General features: G+C 40.1%; 1 protein-coding gene across 1 annotated transcript; it reads left to right on the top strand.

Moving 5' to 3' along the window:
- Positions 1–6,988: 6,988 nt before the first annotated feature.
- SETD9 (SET domain containing 9) lies at positions 6,989–20,196 on the top strand. Its single transcript, XM_055422032.2, has 6 exons — positions 6,989–7,122; positions 9,133–9,500; positions 14,788–14,911; positions 17,173–17,288; positions 17,985–18,090; positions 19,638–20,196. The coding sequence occupies exons 1-6, from the start codon at positions 7,025–7,027 to the stop codon at positions 19,723–19,725; spliced, it is 900 nt and encodes a 299-aa protein (XP_055278007.1). The 5' UTR covers positions 6,989–7,024; the 3' UTR covers positions 19,726–20,196.
- Positions 20,197–21,203: the final 1,007 nt, after the last annotated feature.

Below are 21,203 nucleotides of genomic sequence, written 5' to 3' on the forward strand. Positions count from 1 at the left end.
CAGAATATCCACCAACTTTAAACATCAACTCTCTTACAGCAAAGAACTGTGAAATAATGACTCATGCAAAATAAGCTTGTCCTCCAACAGTTTGAAAAGCAGTTCTTTCTTGGATAAAGTCAAAGCTCTAAGTTATTTACTGATCCAGACCAGACCATAAAAAATATTAAGTGGATAAACTGCCAGGAATTCATAAAATGCTTGACTATCTGCTAATTTGTCAACATAAACTCAATCTTTTCATCACTTAGTACAGAGAGAGGAACTTTAACTCCCTCTGAAGGTAGAAAGAGAACCCCTCTTTTCTTGTCCATGAGCAGAAAAACATTGGTGAGTTTATTTAAAATGCTTCAGTAATTCCCTCCTGCATTTCCCTATAAGATTGGCTTTCTAATTCTGGGCTATTTTAAATCTTATCTTCTCATTTCAAAATTCCAATATTCCCGTATAACTATTCTCATTGAAGATCTTGCCTCATAGGTCAATGAGAAACTAGAAACCATCACAATTTAGCCCTCAACTTTCTCCAACCAAATCCCCTAACACACCTTCCATTGAGCCCACAATCTCTGCCTTCCGTCTTGCTTCAGATGAAGATGCATCCGTGCTCCTGTCAGAGGACCTCTCTACTTACACTCTGAATCAGCTCCCACCTTCTCAAGAACTTTAGTCTGAAAATTAGTCATACATCTCAATCAATTTCTTTCTTTCTGTTGGATCATTCTCATCAGCACACAAATACGCTCCAGGATCTTTCATCTTACAAAAGTTCTCTTCACCTTTGGCCCTATTTCCCTGCCTCTCTTTTCGTAAACTTACTGAAAGAGTTGTGTACATTTGTTTTTCCTACTTCACCTCACATTTTCTCAATACACTCAAACTTTTCACCAAAACTGCTTTTGATCAAGTCATCGTGGGCCTATATCTTGCAAAACTCACGGTTGCTGCTCTATCTACATTCTTTGCCATCTCTTCTTCAAGTCTTCTGGCTAAAGATTCTTAATTTTATCTCTGATTATGGCTACAGGTGTGGATATTCATCGAGTTACTTGACATTTCTCACAGGTATTTTAAAACTTCACCCTCCCACATCCATTCATCAGCAAGTCCCGACAGCTCCTCCAAAATATAGCCCTAATCCATTCATGCTGTCCATCTCCATAGCTACCACTTAGTCTAAACTATTATTATCTCTCACCTGAACTATTAGTCTTCTAATTAACCTTCCATGTATGGTGACAGCCCACCTATTATCCATAAAACACTCAAACTGGTCTTTTAAAAACAAGAATCAAATCCTATTACTTCTCTGCTCATAACCCTCCAAAGACTTCCCACTACACTAAGAATCTCAAATTCTTCCCTGAACCTGCGATGCCCCACATGATCTGGCCTCTTCCCTGACAACATCTTTCCTTCTCCTTTACTATCATGCTCCAGCCACATGGCCCTCTTTTCCTTGCTTGAACATAGCCAGCTCCTCCCCATCTCACTGCCTTTGTATTTCCTATCCAGACTCCCCACCGATCTTCCCAAGTTTTGTGCCTTCTTGTCATTTAGGTCTCAGTCATATACGCCACTACCCTATCCAATGTCACTACACCAATTCCCACCCCCAAGTGACCTTTATAAAGAGAGTGAAGTCCCAGGAGGAAACAGATGACACACACAAAGTTAGCCGTCCCACCCTCTTCTCAGGACTCTGCCTCATTTTCTCCAGGGCACACATCACTGTCTGATATTATTTGTTTAGTCTCTGTTTCCTACACTAGGGCTTCAGATGCCCTAGGTGCTCTATAGATTATCTGTTGAAATCTCATTCTGAACTAATTCTGGAAGTTAGAATCCATTTAGGGACACATGCACTATTTGTGGATTTTTAGGATATTAATAAATCAACTTTATCTTTCCTACATGGCATTTTTGTGATTAACAGCATAAATGGGCTTTAAATGAAAAAATACAGCACACATATCTTTAACTGGGTAGAGTATTTCAAGAATGAAAACAACAGGAAGCAGGGGTAAAGAATCAGGGAGAAGAGGGCAGTTTTGGACAACAGCACATCTCCATGCCTACCAATACTAATCTTTTGACTGTCATATATTATATATTAGAAAACTGTCTGGCAGTCTGTTGTTTCTCATTTATCTGTATTTAAAATTTTATGTAAATAATTAAAGACACAGATGATCTAAAGGAAACTACCAGCCACTATGACCTAACATTTATAGAAATTTAAACCAAAAAGCTATAAAGTATAACTCTTTTCAGCCACATTTGCTTCACCAAGAGAGAGCATATCCTGGAACATAAGACAAGTTAATAAATTTAAAAGAACTGAAAACACACTTATTCTCTAATGACAAAAAAATTAAGAACCAATTACAGTAACATATCTAGGGAAATCCCAAATATTTAGAAATTAAAAACACTTCTAAATCATGAATCAAAATAGAAATCACAAGAGAAATTTTAAATAATGAAAATACATCAAAATTCCCAGGACTCAGCTAACATAATGCTTGGAAGGAAATTTTTAACTTTAGATGCATATAGTAGAAAAGAAAAAAGGTCTAAAAACACTGATGCTAAAGTTCTACCTCAAGAAGCTGAAAAAAGAAGAGCAAAATAAACCCAAAGTGAGTAGGATATAATAATAAAATGAACAAATAAAAAACAGACAAACAACAGAGAAAATTAATAAAATCACAAGCTGTTTCTTTGAAAAGATCCATAAACTTCCAGTTACAATGATGAAGGAAAAAAGAAAACACAAATCATCAAAATTATGAATGAATTTATCACTACAGATCATATAGACATTAAAAAGACAATAAGATTACATTTATGGACAACTTTATAGTACCAAATTTGACAACTTAGATGAAATGAACAAATTCTATGAAAAATATAACTTATCAAACTTAAGACAAAAGAGAAATTCTGAATAGCCCTACAACCTTTAAAAGAAACTCAATTTGTTATCAAAGAAAACTAGAAGCCCATGGTTTCAGTGGTGAATTCTATTAACATTCAATAAAGAAAGAACACCAATCTTATAGTTAAATTTTTTTTTTTTAGAAAGCAGAGGAGAAAGGAACACTTCTGAACTCATTTCAGGAGGTCAGCATAAGCCCAATACCAAAATCTGAAATAAAACTACAAACAAGCCATGAAACTGAAAAAAGAATCCACCTGCCAATGTGCATTTGATTCCTGGTTAGGAAAGATTCCACATGCTGCAGAGCCACAAGCCCATGCACCGTAACTACTGAGCCTGCCCTCTAGAACCTGTGCGCCACAACTACTGAGCCCACGTGCTGCAACTACTGAAGCCCAAGTGCCTAGAACCTGTGCGCCACAAGAGAAGCCACCACAATGAGAAGCCTGCATACTACAAGGAAAAGTAGCCCCTGCTCTCTGCAACTAGAGAAAGTCTGCATGCAGCAATAAAGACCCAGCACATAAATTTTTTAAATGATAGAGTGTGACAAAAGTGTCATTCACAACTGAGTAGTGTCATCTCAGGAATCCAAGGATGGTGCAACATTTGACAATGTAGCTTCCCCAATGGCACAGCAGTAAAGAATTTGCCTGTAATGCAAGAGATATGAGTTTGATCCCTGGGTGGGAAAGATACCTGGAGAAGAAAATGTAAACCCACTCCAGTATTCTTGCCTGGGAAATCCCATGTACAGACGAACCTGGAGGGCTACAGTCCATGGATTGCAAAGAATTGGACACGACTGACTGACTAAACAACAATATTATAATTTACTACATTAACGGGAGAACAAAGAAAAATTATGTGATCCTCTCAATAAATAGCAAAGAAAAGTATTTGATACTCACCATTCATTTAAAACTTAAGACAAAAATTCTTGACAAATCAAAAACAGAAGAGAACTTTTTAAAGTCTATAAATTATACCTACCAGAAAATTACATTAAATATTAAACTTGAAGCTGAAACCTTAGAAACAGAGGAATGAAGTATACTTATACGAACTAATAAGGGGAGACTCCAAAATATATCTTTAATAAATAAAAGAAACTGAATATACAAAATATAAGAAACTCTAAAGACTCCACCAAAACACTGTTAAACTAACAAATTCAGAAGACGTGTGAGGAACAATTTCAACATGCAAAAATCTGTTGCATCTCTATACACTAATAAAGAACTAGGAGAAAGACAAATTAAAAAACAACCACATTTACAAATGCATCAAAAAAAATACTTAGGAATAAATTTAACCAAGAGGCAAAAGACCTAGATAGTGAAAACTACAAGACATTAAAGAAATAAACCGAAGAAAACACAAATAGATGGAAAGATATTTCATGCTCATGGGTTAGAAGTATTAATATTGTTAAAATGCCCATATCACTCAAAGCAATCTACAGATTCAGTGCAATCCCTATCAATGCAATCGACTTCCTAATGGCATTTTTCACAGAAACAAAACAATTCTTAAACTTGTATAGAATCACAAAAAATCCCAAATAACCAAAGCAGTATTGAAGAGCAAAGCAGGATGCAGCATGCTGCCTGTTATCAAATATTACAAAGCTACAGTAATTAAAACAGAATGACACTGGCATAAAAATAGACACACAGATCAAAAGAACATAATAGAGAGCCCAGAAATAAAGCCATGCACATAAATAAATTTACAACAATAAATTTACAAAAAAGGAGAGAAGAATACACAATGGAGAAAGGACAGTATCTTCTATAAACGATGTTGGAAAAACGAGACAGCCATATGAAAAAGAATGAAACTAGACTACTAATTTACAGTATACACAAAAAGTAAATAACTCAAAATAGATTAAAGACTTGAATGTAAGGCCTGAAATCATAAAACTCCTCAAAGAAAACACAGGCAGTAAGCTCACTCTTACCAATGATTTTTTGGATTTGACATCAAAAGAAAAGGCAACCAAAGCAAAAATAAAAAATAAGTATAACTACATCAAACTAAAAAGCTGCTGTACATCAGCAAAATGAAAAGGCAAGCTTCTGAGTGGGAAAAAAGATCTGCAAACCACAAATCTGATAAGGGGTACTGTCCAAAATATATAAAGTGAAGTGAAAGTTGCTCAGTCATGCCCACTCTTTGTGACCCCATGGTCTCTATAGTCCATGGAATTCTCCAACTCAAATCAAAGCAGCAAAACAATCTGATTTTTAAAATGGGCTAAAGATCTGAACAATTTTCCAAAGAAGATATCTGAATAGCTAACAGGTACATGCAAAGATGCTAACAACACTAAATAATCAGGGAAATACAAATCAAAACCACAATGAGATATCACCTTGCACCTGTCAGAATGGGTATTATAAAACAGACAGCCAAAAGCAAGTGTTGGTAAGGATGTAGAGAAAGGCAAACCCTCGTGCACTGTTTGTAAGGGTGTAAATCATGCAGTCACTATGGAAAACAGTATGGCTGTTCCTCAAAAAATTAAAATTAGAACTACCATATGATCCAACAATTCCACTTCTGGTTGTTTCCAAAGGAAACCAAATCGTAATCTCGAAAAGTTATCTGCACCACGTTCACTGCAGCATTATTACTGAAACAATAATGCCTAAGTGCCCATCAATAGATGAATGGATAAAGAAGATGCAGTAAATATACACACACATACAATGATTACTACTCAGCCATAAAAGAAACATGAAACTTTGCCATTTGCAACAACTGGATGAACCCTAAAGGCATTATTAAGTGAAATAAAACAGAGATGAACAAGAAGCGTATAATCTAACCTATATGTGGAATCAAAAATAAAAAAGAACTGAAAAAAAAAATCACAAGCTCATAGAAACAGAACAGACTGGTAGTTGTCAGGGGTGGACAAAATGCATGAAATGGGTGAAAAGGTACAAACTTTCTTTTATAAAATAGTAAGTCATGGGGATGTAATGTACAGCATGGAGATGACAATTAATAAAACTGTACTGCACATTTCAAAGTCACTAAGAGTACATCTTAAAAATTCTCGTGACAGGAAAAAAATTTTCTATATACGGTGACAGACGTTAACTACATTATGGTGGCGATATATAAAAATATCACATCATTATCTTGCATACTTGAAACTAATATAATGTATGTCAACTGTAATTCAAAAAAGTAAATAAATAAGGTCTGGGCAAAATGGTCCTTTGTACTAGGTGTACACCTGGATGATTAAACCTATGATAAAAAATTTTAAAGCACTGGAAATATATACAAAAACTGCTTTTTTGCTTTTAAAGATAAGTATATCACTATAGCTAAGAAGTCAACTAGTTATTTTTGGTTCCTTTTAAGTCTGGAGACCTTCAAGTTACTCTCTGAATGCCACTTGTTACACATCCTGGAACTGAACTGTCTACATTTAGCAAATCAGGTTAACTCTAGAGGATGTCAATTTATCAAACACAACTCCTGACAGCAGAGCCTCTGGAGTTTGCCAATTATCCTATTATAATAGGGTGAAATAGAAACTTCGACGTATTTTTTTCTTCTTATTACTATTTGGAATAGAACAAGTTAGTCCTAAGGCTACTTGAATTTCCCTGAATTTTCAGTAGTTCTGACTAGTTCGATTTAGACTTTTAGGTTAGGATTCACCCTCACTCTCAGGCAAAAAAACTCCTGGAAAGCAGACTTTCCACTCTATATTTCCACTCCAATATATCTATTTCTTAATGAACATCTGCTGATCTGAAGATGACTGAGTCTCGTGCGTGAAAATACACGAGCGAATGAAGAAAGGAAAAGGAAATAAGGGGCCCTCCTACAGCTCTACGAACCTCTGTTTCAGCGAGCTGGCATCAATAAAGCGGAGGCACGGAGGAGCGGCAACTGGAGCCAAGGGGTGCCAGGACAGCCAAGCGGCGCCAAGAGGGCTGAGGCCACGAAGGGGCGGGACGGCGCGGCCTCCGCTCCTCCTCGGTCGGGGCGGGCCCCAGGCCGCGACCCACCTCTCCCGCGCCGTCCTCGTCCACGCGCCACGGTACAGCCATGCCGGGCCGCCTGATGCGGCGCCTCTGGCAGCGCTGGCGCCGTTACAGGTACCGCTTCGTACCCTGGATCGCGCTGAACCTAAGCCACAACCCGAGGTGAGCGGGCGAGGCGGCTATACCCAGCCCATCTTCCTACCACCCAACGCCGCCATCGCGGCCGCTGGGACTCACCCTAGCGGACGAGGTGGGCGGAGCCTTAGGCGAGTGGCGCCTGAAGCAGGCGGAGCCTAAGACGGCCTACGGGACGGGCGGGCGGGCGGGACCTGAGTGGGCGGGGCTGGAAGTGGGCAGGGCCCCAGGTGGGCGAGGCGGAGGCTGGCTGAGCCAGAGGCCGGGCGGGGGGGCTCGAAGACACCGCGGGGCTTTTGGGTGGGCGGGGCCTAAGGCGCATTTCCCGTCGTTCCCGGCGCTGCGAGGTCTTCCAGGCCCTGTTGCCCGCGGGCGCTGGCTAGAGTTTTAAGTCTTACTGTCTGCTGAGGTTGGGTGCTTGTGTTTGGGCAAAAAATAGGAACTTTTCAAAAAGGGAAATAACTTGCACGGCGTGAAGGTGCGTGGCCGTCTCTCTATCAAGGCAAAGTTAGGAGCTTGAAGTGCCTTAGAAAAGCCAAACCGTGGTTTATTTTTACAGCTCCGTAGTTTGTACGGAGAAAACAACCCAGCTCGGCTATGAGGGTAACAGCTGGGGGTTGTTGCTGTATAAAAACGAGCAAAAAGCCACTAAAAGCAAGTCAGAGTATTGAGTTTAGAATACGGATTCAGCGCCTAAAGAAGGCGATCTAGCTGAGTAGATGGCCGTAGGAACAGTGTTAATACTGGCTTTAGTAAATTGCCTTCTTGGAAGAAGTTAACGTGATGCTCACTTAAACAGGCAGACTAGCTCGGTTGAAGGCTGGTTAATAGCCAAAGAGCTTTCCCAGAGTTTTGTACTATAGAAACGTAAATTCAGATGCATCATTACTACTATCAAACTGAGGTGGAAATTGGTTCCTTGTAAGTAAAACAATTGGAAGGACTGATGCTAAAACTGAAACTCCAATACTTTGGCCACCTCATGCGGCGAGTTGACTCACTGGAAAAGACTCTAATGCTGGGAAAGGTTGGGGGCGGGAGGAGAAGGGGACGATAAAGAATGAGATGGCTGGATGGCATCACCGACTCTGTGGACATGAGTTTGAGTGAACTCCGGGAGTTGGTGATGGACAGGGAGGCCTGGCGTGCTGTGATTCGTGGGGTAGCGGAGAGTCGGACACGACTGAGCGACTGAACTGAAGTAAAACAAGAAGTAAAATAATACTTTAAAAGTGATCATTAAAGTACTCCTGAGAGAGACTGACGACATGTATAATGTTAAATGTGTCTTTGAAGCTGTTGCTGCTGCTAAGTCGCTTCAGTCGTGTCCGACTCTGTGCGACCCCATAGACGGCAACCCACCAGGCTCCCCCGTCCCTGGGATTCTCCAGGCAAAAACACTGGAGTGGGTTGCCAGTTCCTTCTCCAATGCATAAAAGTGAAAATGAAGTCGCTCAGTCGTGTCCGACGACTCTTCGCGACTCCAAGGACTGCAGCCTACCAGGCTCCTCCGTCCATGGGATTTTCCAGGCAAGAGTACTGGAGTGGGTTGCCATTGCTGCTGCAGCAGAGCCAGACTGACGACATATATAATGTTAAATGTGTCTTTGAAGCTACACGCGTGTAAAAAGGGCCACTGCAATTTGAGGACATAATGGCTTTAGGTGTACTGGGAACCAGCCCGTTTTCTGCTTCTGGTTCTGCCGTTTACCAGCTTTAGGATGTAGGGCAAGTTCCCTAACATCTCTAAGCTTGAGTTTCCTTGCTGCAAAAATGGGATAATGAAAGTAAGGACCCAGTAGAATTTGATATGGAATAGGCCTTTTATAAGTATTAGCTGTTGTTGACTTGTGTAAGTATTGTTGGGAGTCAGGTAACTAGAACTGTACCCCCAAAATTCTTTTCCGAACGTCTTAATTTTATGCCCTTCAAACACGTGAGAATTATCCTCATAAAGGCCAGTATACCAGAGGACATCAAGACCGTCTGGCTTTTATCAGTTGAAGGGTAGTGAATAGAAACTTTTCCCATTTTCAGGACCCTCCGATATGTTCCAGAAGAATCCAAAGACAAAGTTATCTCAGATGAAGATGTCCTAGGAACATTACTGAAAGTTTTCCAGGCTCTATTCGTAAATGATTTCAGTAAACAATCAGATATCTTGACTGTGCTTCCAGAACCTGTTAAATCAAAATATCAAGACCTACTGTCAGTTCAGCATCCAAGGGTGAAACAGCTTGAATACAGACATCAGCAGCAAAATACCTTTACACCAGAAGAAATTCTTTATAAGACATTGGGTTTCAGTGTTGCCCGAGCACCTAGCTCATTGATTTCCGCTGGAAAAGGTGTCTTCGTTACTAAAGGATTGGTACGGAAAGGCGCGGTTGTATCTATGTATCCCGGTAATGACATAATTAGTACTTGACCAAGAGTCTCTTATATACAGATAAATATAAGTTCAACAAAATACCTAACCCTATAAGCCTTAGAGTAAGGGGTTGTATTGGAAACTGATTTCCACAGATTTTTTTTTTTAATTGGCAGATAATTGCTTTACAGTGTTCTGTTGGTTTCTGCCATACAACAACCTGAATCAGCCATAGTATACATATGTCCCCTTCCTCTTGAGCCTCCCTCCCACCACCCCTACCCCACCCCTCTGGGTTGTCACAGAGTACCAGGTTGAGCTCCCTGTGTTATACAGCAACTTTCCACTAGCTATCTATTTTACATATGGTAATATATATGTTTCAATGCTATTCTGTCAATTTGTCCCACCCTCTCCTTCCCCTGCCATAGCCACAAATCCATTCTCTGTGTCTGCATCTGTATTCCTTCCCTTCAAATATGATTTCCATGGACTTTTAAATCTTGAGTTGGAAATTAACTGTTTGTAAATTATCTCATGTATTGGAAAGTATCTGGGAGCATTTTGGGATAAATGCATTTTTCTTTTAAGGAAATTTTTCTAATCAATATTTAAATTTAGGCGAGTATAGTATGGCCTACTTTGATAAGACTGATTACTTAGAAATTACTAGAGAATAAGTCAGTTTGGCTTAGATAATAATTAAAGGTAAAAATTATATGGATTAAAACATAAAGATTAAATCTATAAATCACTGAATAAAGATCTTCTTGCCATTTCTAAACTTGAAAAGTAAAGCAGTTTCTTTGCAAAAGATCATTAACTGGAATGCTCAGTAGAATATGTTATTTGTTAAAACTATTATCTGGTGCAGTAGAAAGTATGTGTGAATGTTTGTCAGACAGACCTGTTTGTTAAGAAGTCATTCTACTATCTTCTATGTCTCTAAACAGGGGCCTCTCAGTTTCCTCCTTCACAACTATCCTAACTCCATAAAGACTAAATAGAACAAGCCAGCAACAAACAAATAAATACTAAAATAAATTTAATAAATAGATTAACAGGGCTTCCCTGGTGGCTCAGATGGTAAAGTGTCTGTCTGCAATGCAGGAGACCTGGGTTCAATTCCTGGGTTGAGAAGATTCCCTGGAGAAGGAAATGGCAGCCCACTCAAGTACACTTGCCTGAAAAATCTCATGGATGGAGGAGCCTGGTAGGCTGCTGTCAGTGGGGTGGCAAAGAGTCAGACAAGACTGAGCGACTTCACTTTCAACATGCCTGCAACATAGGAAGCACCATGTACATATTTTCTCCTTTCCTCCATTTGAAATGAAAGGAAAAACAACCTGAATGCCAGCCTCATCTATTCCCATATATATCTACACTAATTGATTAAGAACAAAATACATTTCTTAAAAGTCTCTTTGTGTGAAGGAAAGCATGTGTGAAAGTCGCTCAGTCGTGTCCAACTCTTTGCGACCCCATGGACTGTATAGTTCATGGAATTCTCCAGGCCAGAATACTGGAGTGGGTAGCCTTTGCCTTCTCCAGGGGATCTTCCCAACCCAGGGATCGAACCCAGGTCTCCCGCATTGCAGGCAGATTCTTTACCAGCTGAGCCACAAGGGAAGCCTCTTTAGTAGATGTCAAATAGAAATCTACTTTAAAAAACAAAAACACAGATTTGAAACTGAGCCTAAAATGTGGTGTTCACGTTTTTGTTAACCAAAATAGTCATATTTTATTTGACTGTGTGGACAAGTTGGTTCTGTGTTCCTTCTGCTATTCAGTTCAGTTCAGTTCAGTCGCTCAGTCGTGTCCGACTCTCCGCGACCCCATGAATCACAGCACGCCAGGCCTCCCTATCCATCACCAACTCCCGGAGTACACTCAAACTCATGTCCACAGAGTCGGTGATGCCATCCAGCCATCTCATTCTCCGTCGTCCCCTTCTCCTCCCGCCCCCAACCTTTCCCAGCATCAGAGTCTTTTCCAGTGAGTCAACTCGTCTCATGAGGTGGCCAAAGTATTGGAGTTTCAGCTTTAGCATCAGTCCCTCCAATGAACATCCAGGATTGATCTCCTTTAGAATGGACTGGTTGGATCTCCTTGCAGTATAAGGGACTCTCAAGAGTCTTCTCCAACACCACAGTTCAAAAGCATCGATTCTTCGGCGATCAGCTTTCTTCACAGTCCAACTCTCACATCCATACATGACCACGGGAAAAACCATTGCCTTGACTAGACGGACCTTGGTCGGCAAAGTAATGTCTCTGCTTTTTAATATACTATCAAGGTTGGTCATAACTTTCCTTCCAAGGAGCAAGCGTCTTTTAATTTCATGGCTGCAATCAGCATCTGCAGTGATTTTGGAGCCCAAAAAAACAAAGTCTGACACTGTTTCCACTGTTTTTCCATCTATTTCCCATGAAGTGATGGGACCAGATGCCATGATCTTTGTTTTCTGAATGTTGAGCTTCAAGCCAACCTTTTCACTCTCCTCTTTCACTTTCATCAAGAGGCTTTTGAGTTCCTCTTCACTTTCTGCCATAAGGGTGGTGTCATCTGCATATCTGAGGTTATTGATATTTCTCCCAGCAATCTTGATTCCAGCTTGTGCTTCTTCCAGCCCAGCGTTCCTCATGATATACTCTGCATATAAGTTAAATAAGCAAGGTGACAATATACAACCTTGACGCACTCCTTTTCCTATTTGGAACCAGTCTGTTGTTCCATGACCGGTTCTAACTGTTGCTTCCTGACCTGCATACAGGTTTCTCAAGAGGCAGGTCAGGTGGTCTGGGATTCCCATCTCTTTCAGAATGTTCCACAGTTTATTGTGATCCACACAGTCAAAGGCTTTGGCATAGTCAATGAAGCAGAAATAGATGTTTTTCTGAAACTCTCTTGCTTTCTCCATGATCCAGCGGATGTTGGCAATTTGATCTCTGGTGCCTCTGCCTTTTCTAAAACCTGCTTGAACATCTGGGAGTTCACGGTTTACATACTGCTGAAGCCTGGCTTGGAGAATTTTGAGCATGACTTTACTAGCGTGTGAGATGAGTGCAATTGTGCGGTAGTTTGAGCATTCTTTGGCATTGCCTTTCTTTGGGATTGGAATGAAGACTGACCTCTTCCAGTCCTGTGGCCACTGCTGAGTTTTCCAAATCTGCTGGCATATTGAGTGCAGCACTTTCACAGCATCATCTTTCAAGACTTGAAATAGCTCAACTGGAATTCCATCACCACCACTAGCTTTGTTCGTAGTGATGCTTTCTAAGGCCCACTTGACTTCACATTCCAAGATGTCTGGCTCTAGGTCAGTGATCACATTATCGTGACTATCTTGGTCGTGAAGATCTTTTTTGTACAGTTCTTCTGTGTATTCTTGCCACCTCGTCTTAATATCTTCTGCTTCTGTTAGGTCCATACCATTTCTGTCCTTTATCGAGCCCATCTTTGCATGAAAAGTTCCCTTGGAATCTCTAATTTTCTTGAAGAGGTCTCTTGTTTTTCCTATTCTGTTGTTTTCCTCTATTTCTTTGCATTGATCACTGAGGAAGGCTTTCTTATCTCTCCTTGCTATTCTTTGGAACTCTGCATTCAGATGCTTATATCTTTCCTTTTCTCCTTTGCTTTTCGCCTCTCTTCTTTTTACAGCTATTTGTAAGGCCTCCTCAGACAGCCATTTCGCTCTTTTGCATTTCTTTTCCACGGGGATGGTCTTGGTCCCTGTCTCCTGTACAATGTCACGAACCTCCGTCCAGAGTTCATCAGGCACTCTATCAATCAGATCTAGTCCCTTAAATCTATTTCTCACTTCCACTGTATAATCATAAGGGATTTGATTGAGGTCATATCTGAATGGTCTAGTGGTTTTCCCTACTTTCTTCAATTTAAGTCTGAACTTCGCAATAAGGAGTTCATGATCTGAGCCACAGTCAGCTCCTGGTCTTGTTTTCGCTAACTGTATACAGCTTCTCCATCTTTGGTTGCAAAGAATATAATCAATCTGATTTCGGTGTTGACCATCTGGTGATGTCCATGTGTAGAGTCTTCTCTTGTGTTGTTGGAAGAGGGTGTTTGCTATGACCAGTGCATTCTCTTGACAAAACTCTATTAGCCTTTGCCCTGCTTCATTCCGTGCTCCAAGGCCAAATTTGCCAGTTACTCCAGGTGTTTCTTGACTTCCTACTTTTGCATTCCAGTCCCCTATAATGAAAAGGACATCTTTTTTGGGTGTTAGTTCTAAAAGGTCTTGTAGGTCTTCATAGAACCGATTAACTTCGGCTTCTTCAGCATTACTGGTTGGGGCATAGGCCTAGATTACTGTAATATTGAATGGTTTGCCTTGGAAACGAACAGAAATCATCCTGTCATTTTTAAGATTGCATCCAAGTACTGCATTTCGGACTCTTTTGTTTACCATGATGGCTACTCCATTTCTTCTAAGGGATTCCTGCCCACAGTAGTAGATATAATGGTCATCCGAGTTAAATTCACCCATTCCAGTCCATTTTAGTTCACTGATTCCTAGAATGTCGACATTCACTCTTGCCATCTCCTGTTTGACCACTTCCAATTTGCCTTGATTCATGGACCTAACATTCCAGGTTCCTATGCAATATTGCTCTTTACAGCACCGGACCATGTTTCTATCATTGGTCACATCCACAACTGGGTATTGGTTTTGCTTTTGCTCCATCCCTTTATTCCTTCTATAGTTATTTCTCCACTGAGCTCCAGTAGCATACTGGGCACCTACCGACCTGGGGAATTCCTCATTCAGTATCCTATCATTTTGCCCTTTGTTACTGTTCACGGGGTTCTCAAGGCAAGTATACTGAAGTGGTTTGCCATTCCCTTCTCCAGGGGACCACATTCGGCTGTGGTCCATGTGATTAGATCAGCTAGTTTCCTGTGATTATGATTTCAGTTTGTCTGCCCTCTGGTGCCCCCTAGCAATACCTACCGTCTTATTTCGGTTTCTCTTACCTTGGTCGTGGAAAATCTCTTCACAGCCGCTCCAGCAAAGTGCAGCTGCTGAACCTTACCTTGGACGAGGGGTATCTCCTCAAGGCCCCCCCTCCTGACCTTGAACGCGGAGTAGCTCCTCTGCTATTGGGCACTATTTAATGAGGGAAGTAGCCAAAGAGAATGTGATACTCTAGATTGGAGAATGGAAACATTAGAAAAAGGTAGAGAAATTAAAGCAAATTCTTCCGTGTTATGTTTATGTTTATGTTCCAGAGGAAGCTCCTTTATCATGATGGTTATGTTTTTTATAGGTTGCTATAATATGTGTTTGTCTTATATATTAGGTACAGTATATCAGAAGTACGAGCCAATCTTCTTCCAGTCCATTGGAAATCCATTTATTTTTAGATGCCTAGATGGGGTACTCATTGATGGAAATGACAAAGGAATATCAAAAGTCGTGTATAGGTAAGTTGGTACCATGTTCAAATTTAATTGTAGGAGACAGACCCATACCACAATGACTCTGACCACTGGCATTTGTAGTTTAAATAAAAATCTATTTAGCAAGCCAGAACAAGACATGGAAGAAACTTAAGGGCATGTTACTAAGTGAAAGAAGCCAATTTGGAAAAGGCTGCATAATATATAAAGCCCAACTAGATGTTCAAGCAGGTTTTAGAAAAGGCAGAGGCACCAGAGATCAAATTGCCAACATCCGCTGGATCATGGAGAAAGCAAGAGAGTTTCAGAAAAACATCTATTTCTGCTTCATTGACTATGCCAAAGCCTTTGACTGTGTGGATCACAATAAACTGTGGAACATTCTGAAAGAGATGGGAATCCCAGACCACCTGACCTGCCTCTTGAGAAACCTGTATGCAGGTCAGGAAGCAACAGTTAGAACTGGACATGGAACAACAGACTGGTTCCAAATAGGAAAAGGAGTACGTCAAGGTTGTATATTGTCACCTTGCTTATTTAACTTATATGCAGAGTACATCATGAGGAACGCTGGGCTGGAAGAAGCACAAGTTGGAATCAAGATTGCTGGGAGAAATATCAATAACCTCAGATATGCAGATGACACTACCCTTATGGCAGAAAGTGAAGAGGAACTCAAAAGCCTCTTGATGAAAGTGAAAGAGGAGAGTGAAAAGGTTGGCTTGAAGCTCAACATTCAGAAAACAAAGATCATGGCATCTGGTCCCATCACTTCATGGGAAATAGATGGAAAAACAGTGGAAACAGTGTCAGACTTTATTTTTTTGGGCTCCAAAATCACTGCAGATGCTGATTGCAGCCATGAAATTAAAAGACGCTTGCTCCTTGGAAGGAAAGTTATGACCAACCTTAATAGTATATTAAAAAGCAGAGACATTACTTTGCCAACCAAGGTCCGTCTAGTCAAGGCAATGGTTTTTCCCGTGATCATGTATGGATGTGAGAGTTGGACTGTGAAGAAAGCTGATCGCCGAAGAATCGATGCTTTTGAACTGTGGTGTTGGAGAAGACTCTTGAGAGTCCCTTATACTGCAAGGAGATCCAACCAGTCCATTCTAAAGGAGATCAATCCTGGGTGTTCATTGGAAGGACTGATGCTAAAGCTGAAACTGCAATACTTTGGCCACCTCATGCGATGAGTTGACTCACTGGAAAAGACTGATGCTGGGAAAGGTTGGGGGCGGGAGGAGAAGGGGACGACGGAGAATGAGATGGCTGGATGGCATCACCGACTCTGTGGACATGAGTTTGAGTGAACTCCGGGAGTTGGTGATGGACAGGGAGGCCTGGCGTGCTGTGATTCATGGGGTCGCAGAGAGTCGGACACGACTGAGCGACTGAACTGAACTGAACTGATATGACATTCTAGTAAAAGCAAAACTATGGAGACTGTAAAGTGATCAGTGTGTGCTAAAGTCTGGGGAGGTGAGGAGAGGTCAAAAGGTGGAGAATGGAGAATTTTTAGGGCAGTGAAAATATTCTATGATACCCTACTGATGGATGCCTCTCATTATACATGTATCCAAACCCATAAAATGTACACCAAGAGTGAGCTGTGAGGCAGACTAGACTCTGGGGTGATAATGATGTGTCAGTGCAGGTTCATCAGTTGTAGCAAACATACCACTCTGGTTGGGGATGCTGAAAACTGGGGAGGCTGTGCATGTATGGGCATGGGGGGTACCAAAGAAACATCTGTACCTTTTCCTCAGTTTTGCTGTGAACCTTAAACTCTTCTGAAAAAGTCAATTTAGAAAATTGACCAAAAAGAAAAAATTTATTTAGTTAATTGCCCAAATGATTAGATAAGTTTTTTTAATACAGACTTCAAGAACGAGCTTATGGTTGCTGGGGGGTGGGGGATAGGGGTAAGAATCGGGGGAAGGGATAATTAGGGAGTTTGGGATGGACAGGTACACACTGCTATATTTAAAATGGATAGCCAGCACTGTATAGCACATGAAACTCTGCTCAATGTTATGTGGTAGCCTGGATGGGAGGGGAGTCTGGGGGAGAATGGATTCATGTGTATGTATGATTGAGTCCCTACGCTGCTCACATGAAACTGTGACAACATTGTTTGTTTGTTTATCAGCTATACCCAATACAGAATTAAAATGTTTAAAACAACAAAAAAATGTTTTTAAGAAAAATTTCACTGAGGGTTAACTGAATTTTAAGGTACAGAGGAACAGTCTCTTAGCTAATGCTTTCACCTGTTTCAGATCTTGCAATGGGAGGGATCGACTTGGCCCTTTAAAAATGAGTGATAGTACATGGCTAACATCAGAAATTCATAATCCATTGGCTATAGGACAGTATGTGAACAATTGTTCAAATGGTAAGTTGGCACCTTGGGGCTGTGAGATAAAAATACAGCAGTGGTAATGTTCCTCCTTTGCCATATGACTGAGTGCCAGAGGCAGTTAAGTTTAATATCTCAGCTATTGAAAGCCCTGAAGTAAATTTTATAATGGCTGATATCAACCAGAGAATTTGCGGAGATAATGATATATGTTAATTGGAATTCTTTAACTGTTTTTATTCTGATTTTACAATAAATGAGGCATTTGATAACTGCCCTTTTGATCACTGTTCTTTTAGTTATTTTTTACTAGTTAACTTAGAGATTATTTTGTCCAGTTCCTCAACATAGCCTTATAGATTAAGCAGTACACTGGTTCTGTTACTAAGTTTGTGAGGTACCAATCTTCTCTAGGGCTTTACTTTCCTATAAGCTTGATCATCTGACTACATTTAACACAGACTTTGGTGTTAGACATGAACTTGAAGCCTGACTCTTCTACTTAACCTTTATTCTCTCTGAGCCTCTGTTTCCTAATCTTCAAAAAGTAAATAATAAAACATGCAAATATACGTATATATATAATCTCGCAGTTCCTGGAACATAATAGTGATTATTAATTTGAGCATTTTCTGATAATTTAGAAAACCATAAGTCAAGTGCCATAATTCAGTAGTTTCCCATGACCTGATAAAATGGTTCTGTTTCTAAAAGTTTTGTACTTGTTCTTAGACAGAGCAGCTAATGTCTGTTATCAGGAATTTGATGTGCCTGCAGTTTTCCCTATAGAACTGAAGCAGTATCTTCCAAACATTGCCTACAGCTATGACAAACAAAGGTTAGTTCTTCTTGAAGAGTTTTTCCTATCTTCTGTCTTATGCTGTACCTTAAAATATATATATAGTTTCTAAGAACTATAGAGAGTTTGGGGGTTTTTTTTAATGAAAACTTATAACTTAGATTTTTGTGTTCATCATAAAAATGTGTTAATGTAGGTAATTTTGCATTTACAGTCATTACAAAATCTTGGTTATATTCCCCATGTTGTACACTGCGTCCTTGTAGCCTGTCTTATACCCGGAAGTTTGTACCTCTTACTCTCCTCCCCTTGTATTTCCCCTCCCCGCACTGGTAAGCACTAGTCTGTTCTCTGTGAGTCAATTTTTTGTTGTTATATTCACTAGTATGTTGTAGTTTTTAGATTCCACATATAAGTGATAAAAATATTTATTTCTGGCTGCACTGCGTCTTTGCTGCACACAGGCTTTGTCTAGTTGCAGGGAGCAGGGTCTGCTCTCTAGTTGCAGTTCACAGGCTTCTCATTGCAGTGGCTTCTCTCGCTGCTGAGCGTTGGCTCTAGGCACACCGGCTTCAGTAGTTGTGGGGTGTGGGCTTAGAAGTTGCAGCTCCTGGACTCAAGAGCTCTGGCTCAGTGGTTGCGGTGCATGGGCTTAGTTGTCCTGCAGCATGTGGGATCTTCCCGGATCAGGTATCGAACCCATGTCCTCTGCCTTGGCAGGTGGACTCTTCACCACTGAGCCACTAGGGAAGCCCGAGAATATGTGTATTTTTAATGTAACATTTATTTTTTGTGCATTACGTGGAAAGTCTACTGAGAATACTCAAGTAACAATTTTTAAATATAAGTAATTGTATATTTAAGAGGTGTTTTTTTTTAACAATACTGTAGGAAGACATTACCTGTATATCATTTCACTTAGCTGCCAGTTGCTAGCAAAATTTATTTTATACAGGTCCTATTAAATTGTCTTTTGACGATGAATGATATTTAAAACTTAGACAATTCCCTGTACTTAAAACTTGATAACTTTTATGTTTTTATATGTATGTGTGTTTTAACAATGAAGTTTTTTTAACCTGATACTCTGCGGCATAATATTATTACTGTTCAGCCAGTACAGGAAAAGTTAGAAGAGTAGGAACACTGAAGGTATGCATATGTCTTATTGTGTCCATAAAAGGTATTTTTTTTAATTCCAATAAATTTTAAGGAACGTTTCCAGCTTTGCAGAATACAAAGATACAAATTAACTTTTTTTGAAGTGTTGAACTATAATGTCATTTTAAAGTGCTTTTTATGATACCATTTTTGAGGGCTGGAACATAGAAACATTTTCAAAGAAGCAATCAGTTGAATAAACTTATTGATTTGTGGACTTTTTAAATGATGCAAAATAAATATACTCTAAAATGCCTCCATCAGTGATGACAGCTATTTCCTTATGGAAATCAAATACATAAATTAAGATGATAGTAAGGAATCTGAATAAAATTATCAATAAAATCCCTCTTGGTGGTATTAAAAATATGAGCTTGTATCTGTTAACGCTCCTAACTTTTGTCTGTGTTTCTTTTTGTTTTCAGCCCACTACGATGTGTCATTCTTGTTGCACTCAGGGACATTGAACAAGGAGAAGAGCTTTTTTCAAACTACTATACAATTGTCAGCTAACTCTATTAAATTACGTTTACTACTCTGTTATTAATTCTAAATGTTTTTTGTAAGTTCCACTTGCAGAACAAATGCTTTGATACCGAATTGGAGTGGGAATTTTGTTTTTATTGATATTAGTATTTTAATTCATCATAAAACCTATTTGCTTCGTTACAATTTCAAATTTGTAATGCAGTTCTAGTGTTAATTTGGTTTTCAGCTAAGTACACAGTAGCTTACTAAATTCAAAGCCACCATCTGAATTTATAATTTTAACTATTCTTTTGATTATCTTTAGTAGTTTATCAAATTTTAGCCAAGTCATCAGCAGTTCTTACACTGTTGATGTGTCCTAACATCCATAAAAACTTAAGTTTTTCAGAATAAACCAAGACCAAAAATATTTGTTTTGTTGTCATGAGTTAATTGGGGTTTGTGTGTAATTTCAAGATTGTTTTAGCTGGTTAAGGGGGCAATGGGGAGTCATTGTACTATTTTCTGTATTTGAACATTTACACACACATGCACACCTACAAAGCTTAAGAGACTGTAAAAGAGGTTGTTTTGGCATGGAAATATAGTTAAAAGGTGGTGGTGGGAGGAACACCTATTCCCCGTTTCTCATGTTTAGAGGACTTCCGTTAGTAATTCTGCCTCTCTCCACCTTTTGGAAGAAGAATGATTCTTTGAGATTATTTTTAGAGAAGAACTAGACACCATGGCCCCAGCCCCACTAGTTCCTTCTCTGTGGACTCTCCCAGTGGTCTGTTCTGGGTGGTTCTCGGCCCTGGGTGGGGAATAGCCTCTAGTCAGCCCAGCCAGGAAAGAAGTGAGTCTAGTTCAGAGGTGGAGTATCAAGTGAGCTGGCCTGGCATTAGCTCTGAAGCCACATTCTCCAGTTCTGTTAGTAGGAGTTACTTTGATCTCCATCGACCTGGCTCCTGAATCCAACCCTCAGCTCCATACTTGGATAGGGAGAGTGTTATTTATGGGCCTCTCCATGGCACCTGTACAACCAGATTCTGACCCTCTTTACTGCTACACCAACAGCTTTTCTCATTTAAGTTTATTGTAATTTCAGTAGCCTCCTGATTGCTTTCCACGTTTCCATTCCTGCCCCCTTTTCAGAATAGACAGCCAAGAGTGATTCTTTTAAGCACAAAGCAGATCCTGCTGGCATCTGCTCAGAACTCTGATTACTCCTACTTTAGAATAAATGCCAAGTCCTTCACTACCATCCTGCTCTCTCCACAGCCTCAGCTGTCTCCTTGCCACTCCTGAGACTGCGGGGTGCACTCCCACCTCAGGGTTTTTGTACTAGTTCTGCCTCCAAAAACTTCCCCCAAATAGCCATATAGCTCATTCCCTCACCTCGCCTAACTAAGCTACTGAAATTTATAATACTCAACCACTAACCCCTAATACTCCCCATTCATTTCTTATATGTAGCGTTTATGATGTATATGTACTCAAGTCCCAGAGAAGGCAATGGCAAC

The sequence above is a fragment of the Moschus berezovskii genome, chromosome 18 (assembly GCF_049115385.1).
Source record: "Moschus berezovskii isolate FMDL1 chromosome 18, NW_MosBer_1.0, whole genome shotgun sequence".
NCBI classification, from domain to species: Eukaryota; Metazoa; Chordata; class Mammalia; order Artiodactyla; family Moschidae; genus Moschus; species Moschus berezovskii.

Bases quoted from the DNA above. Each gene is read 5' to 3' on its own strand.
- SETD9 (XM_055422032.2), top strand. From the start codon at position 7,025: ATGCCGGGCCGCCTGATGCGGCGCCTCTGGCAGCGCTGGCGCCGTTAC. The intron at 17,289-17,984 runs GTAAGTTGGCAC...ACTTGTTCTTAG, and splicing joins TGTGAACAATTGTTCAAATG to ACAGAGCAGCTAATGTCTGT. The intron at 18,091-19,637 runs GTTAGTTCTTCT...TTTTGTTTTCAG, and splicing joins TACAGCTATGACAAACAAAG to CCCACTACGATGTGTCATTC.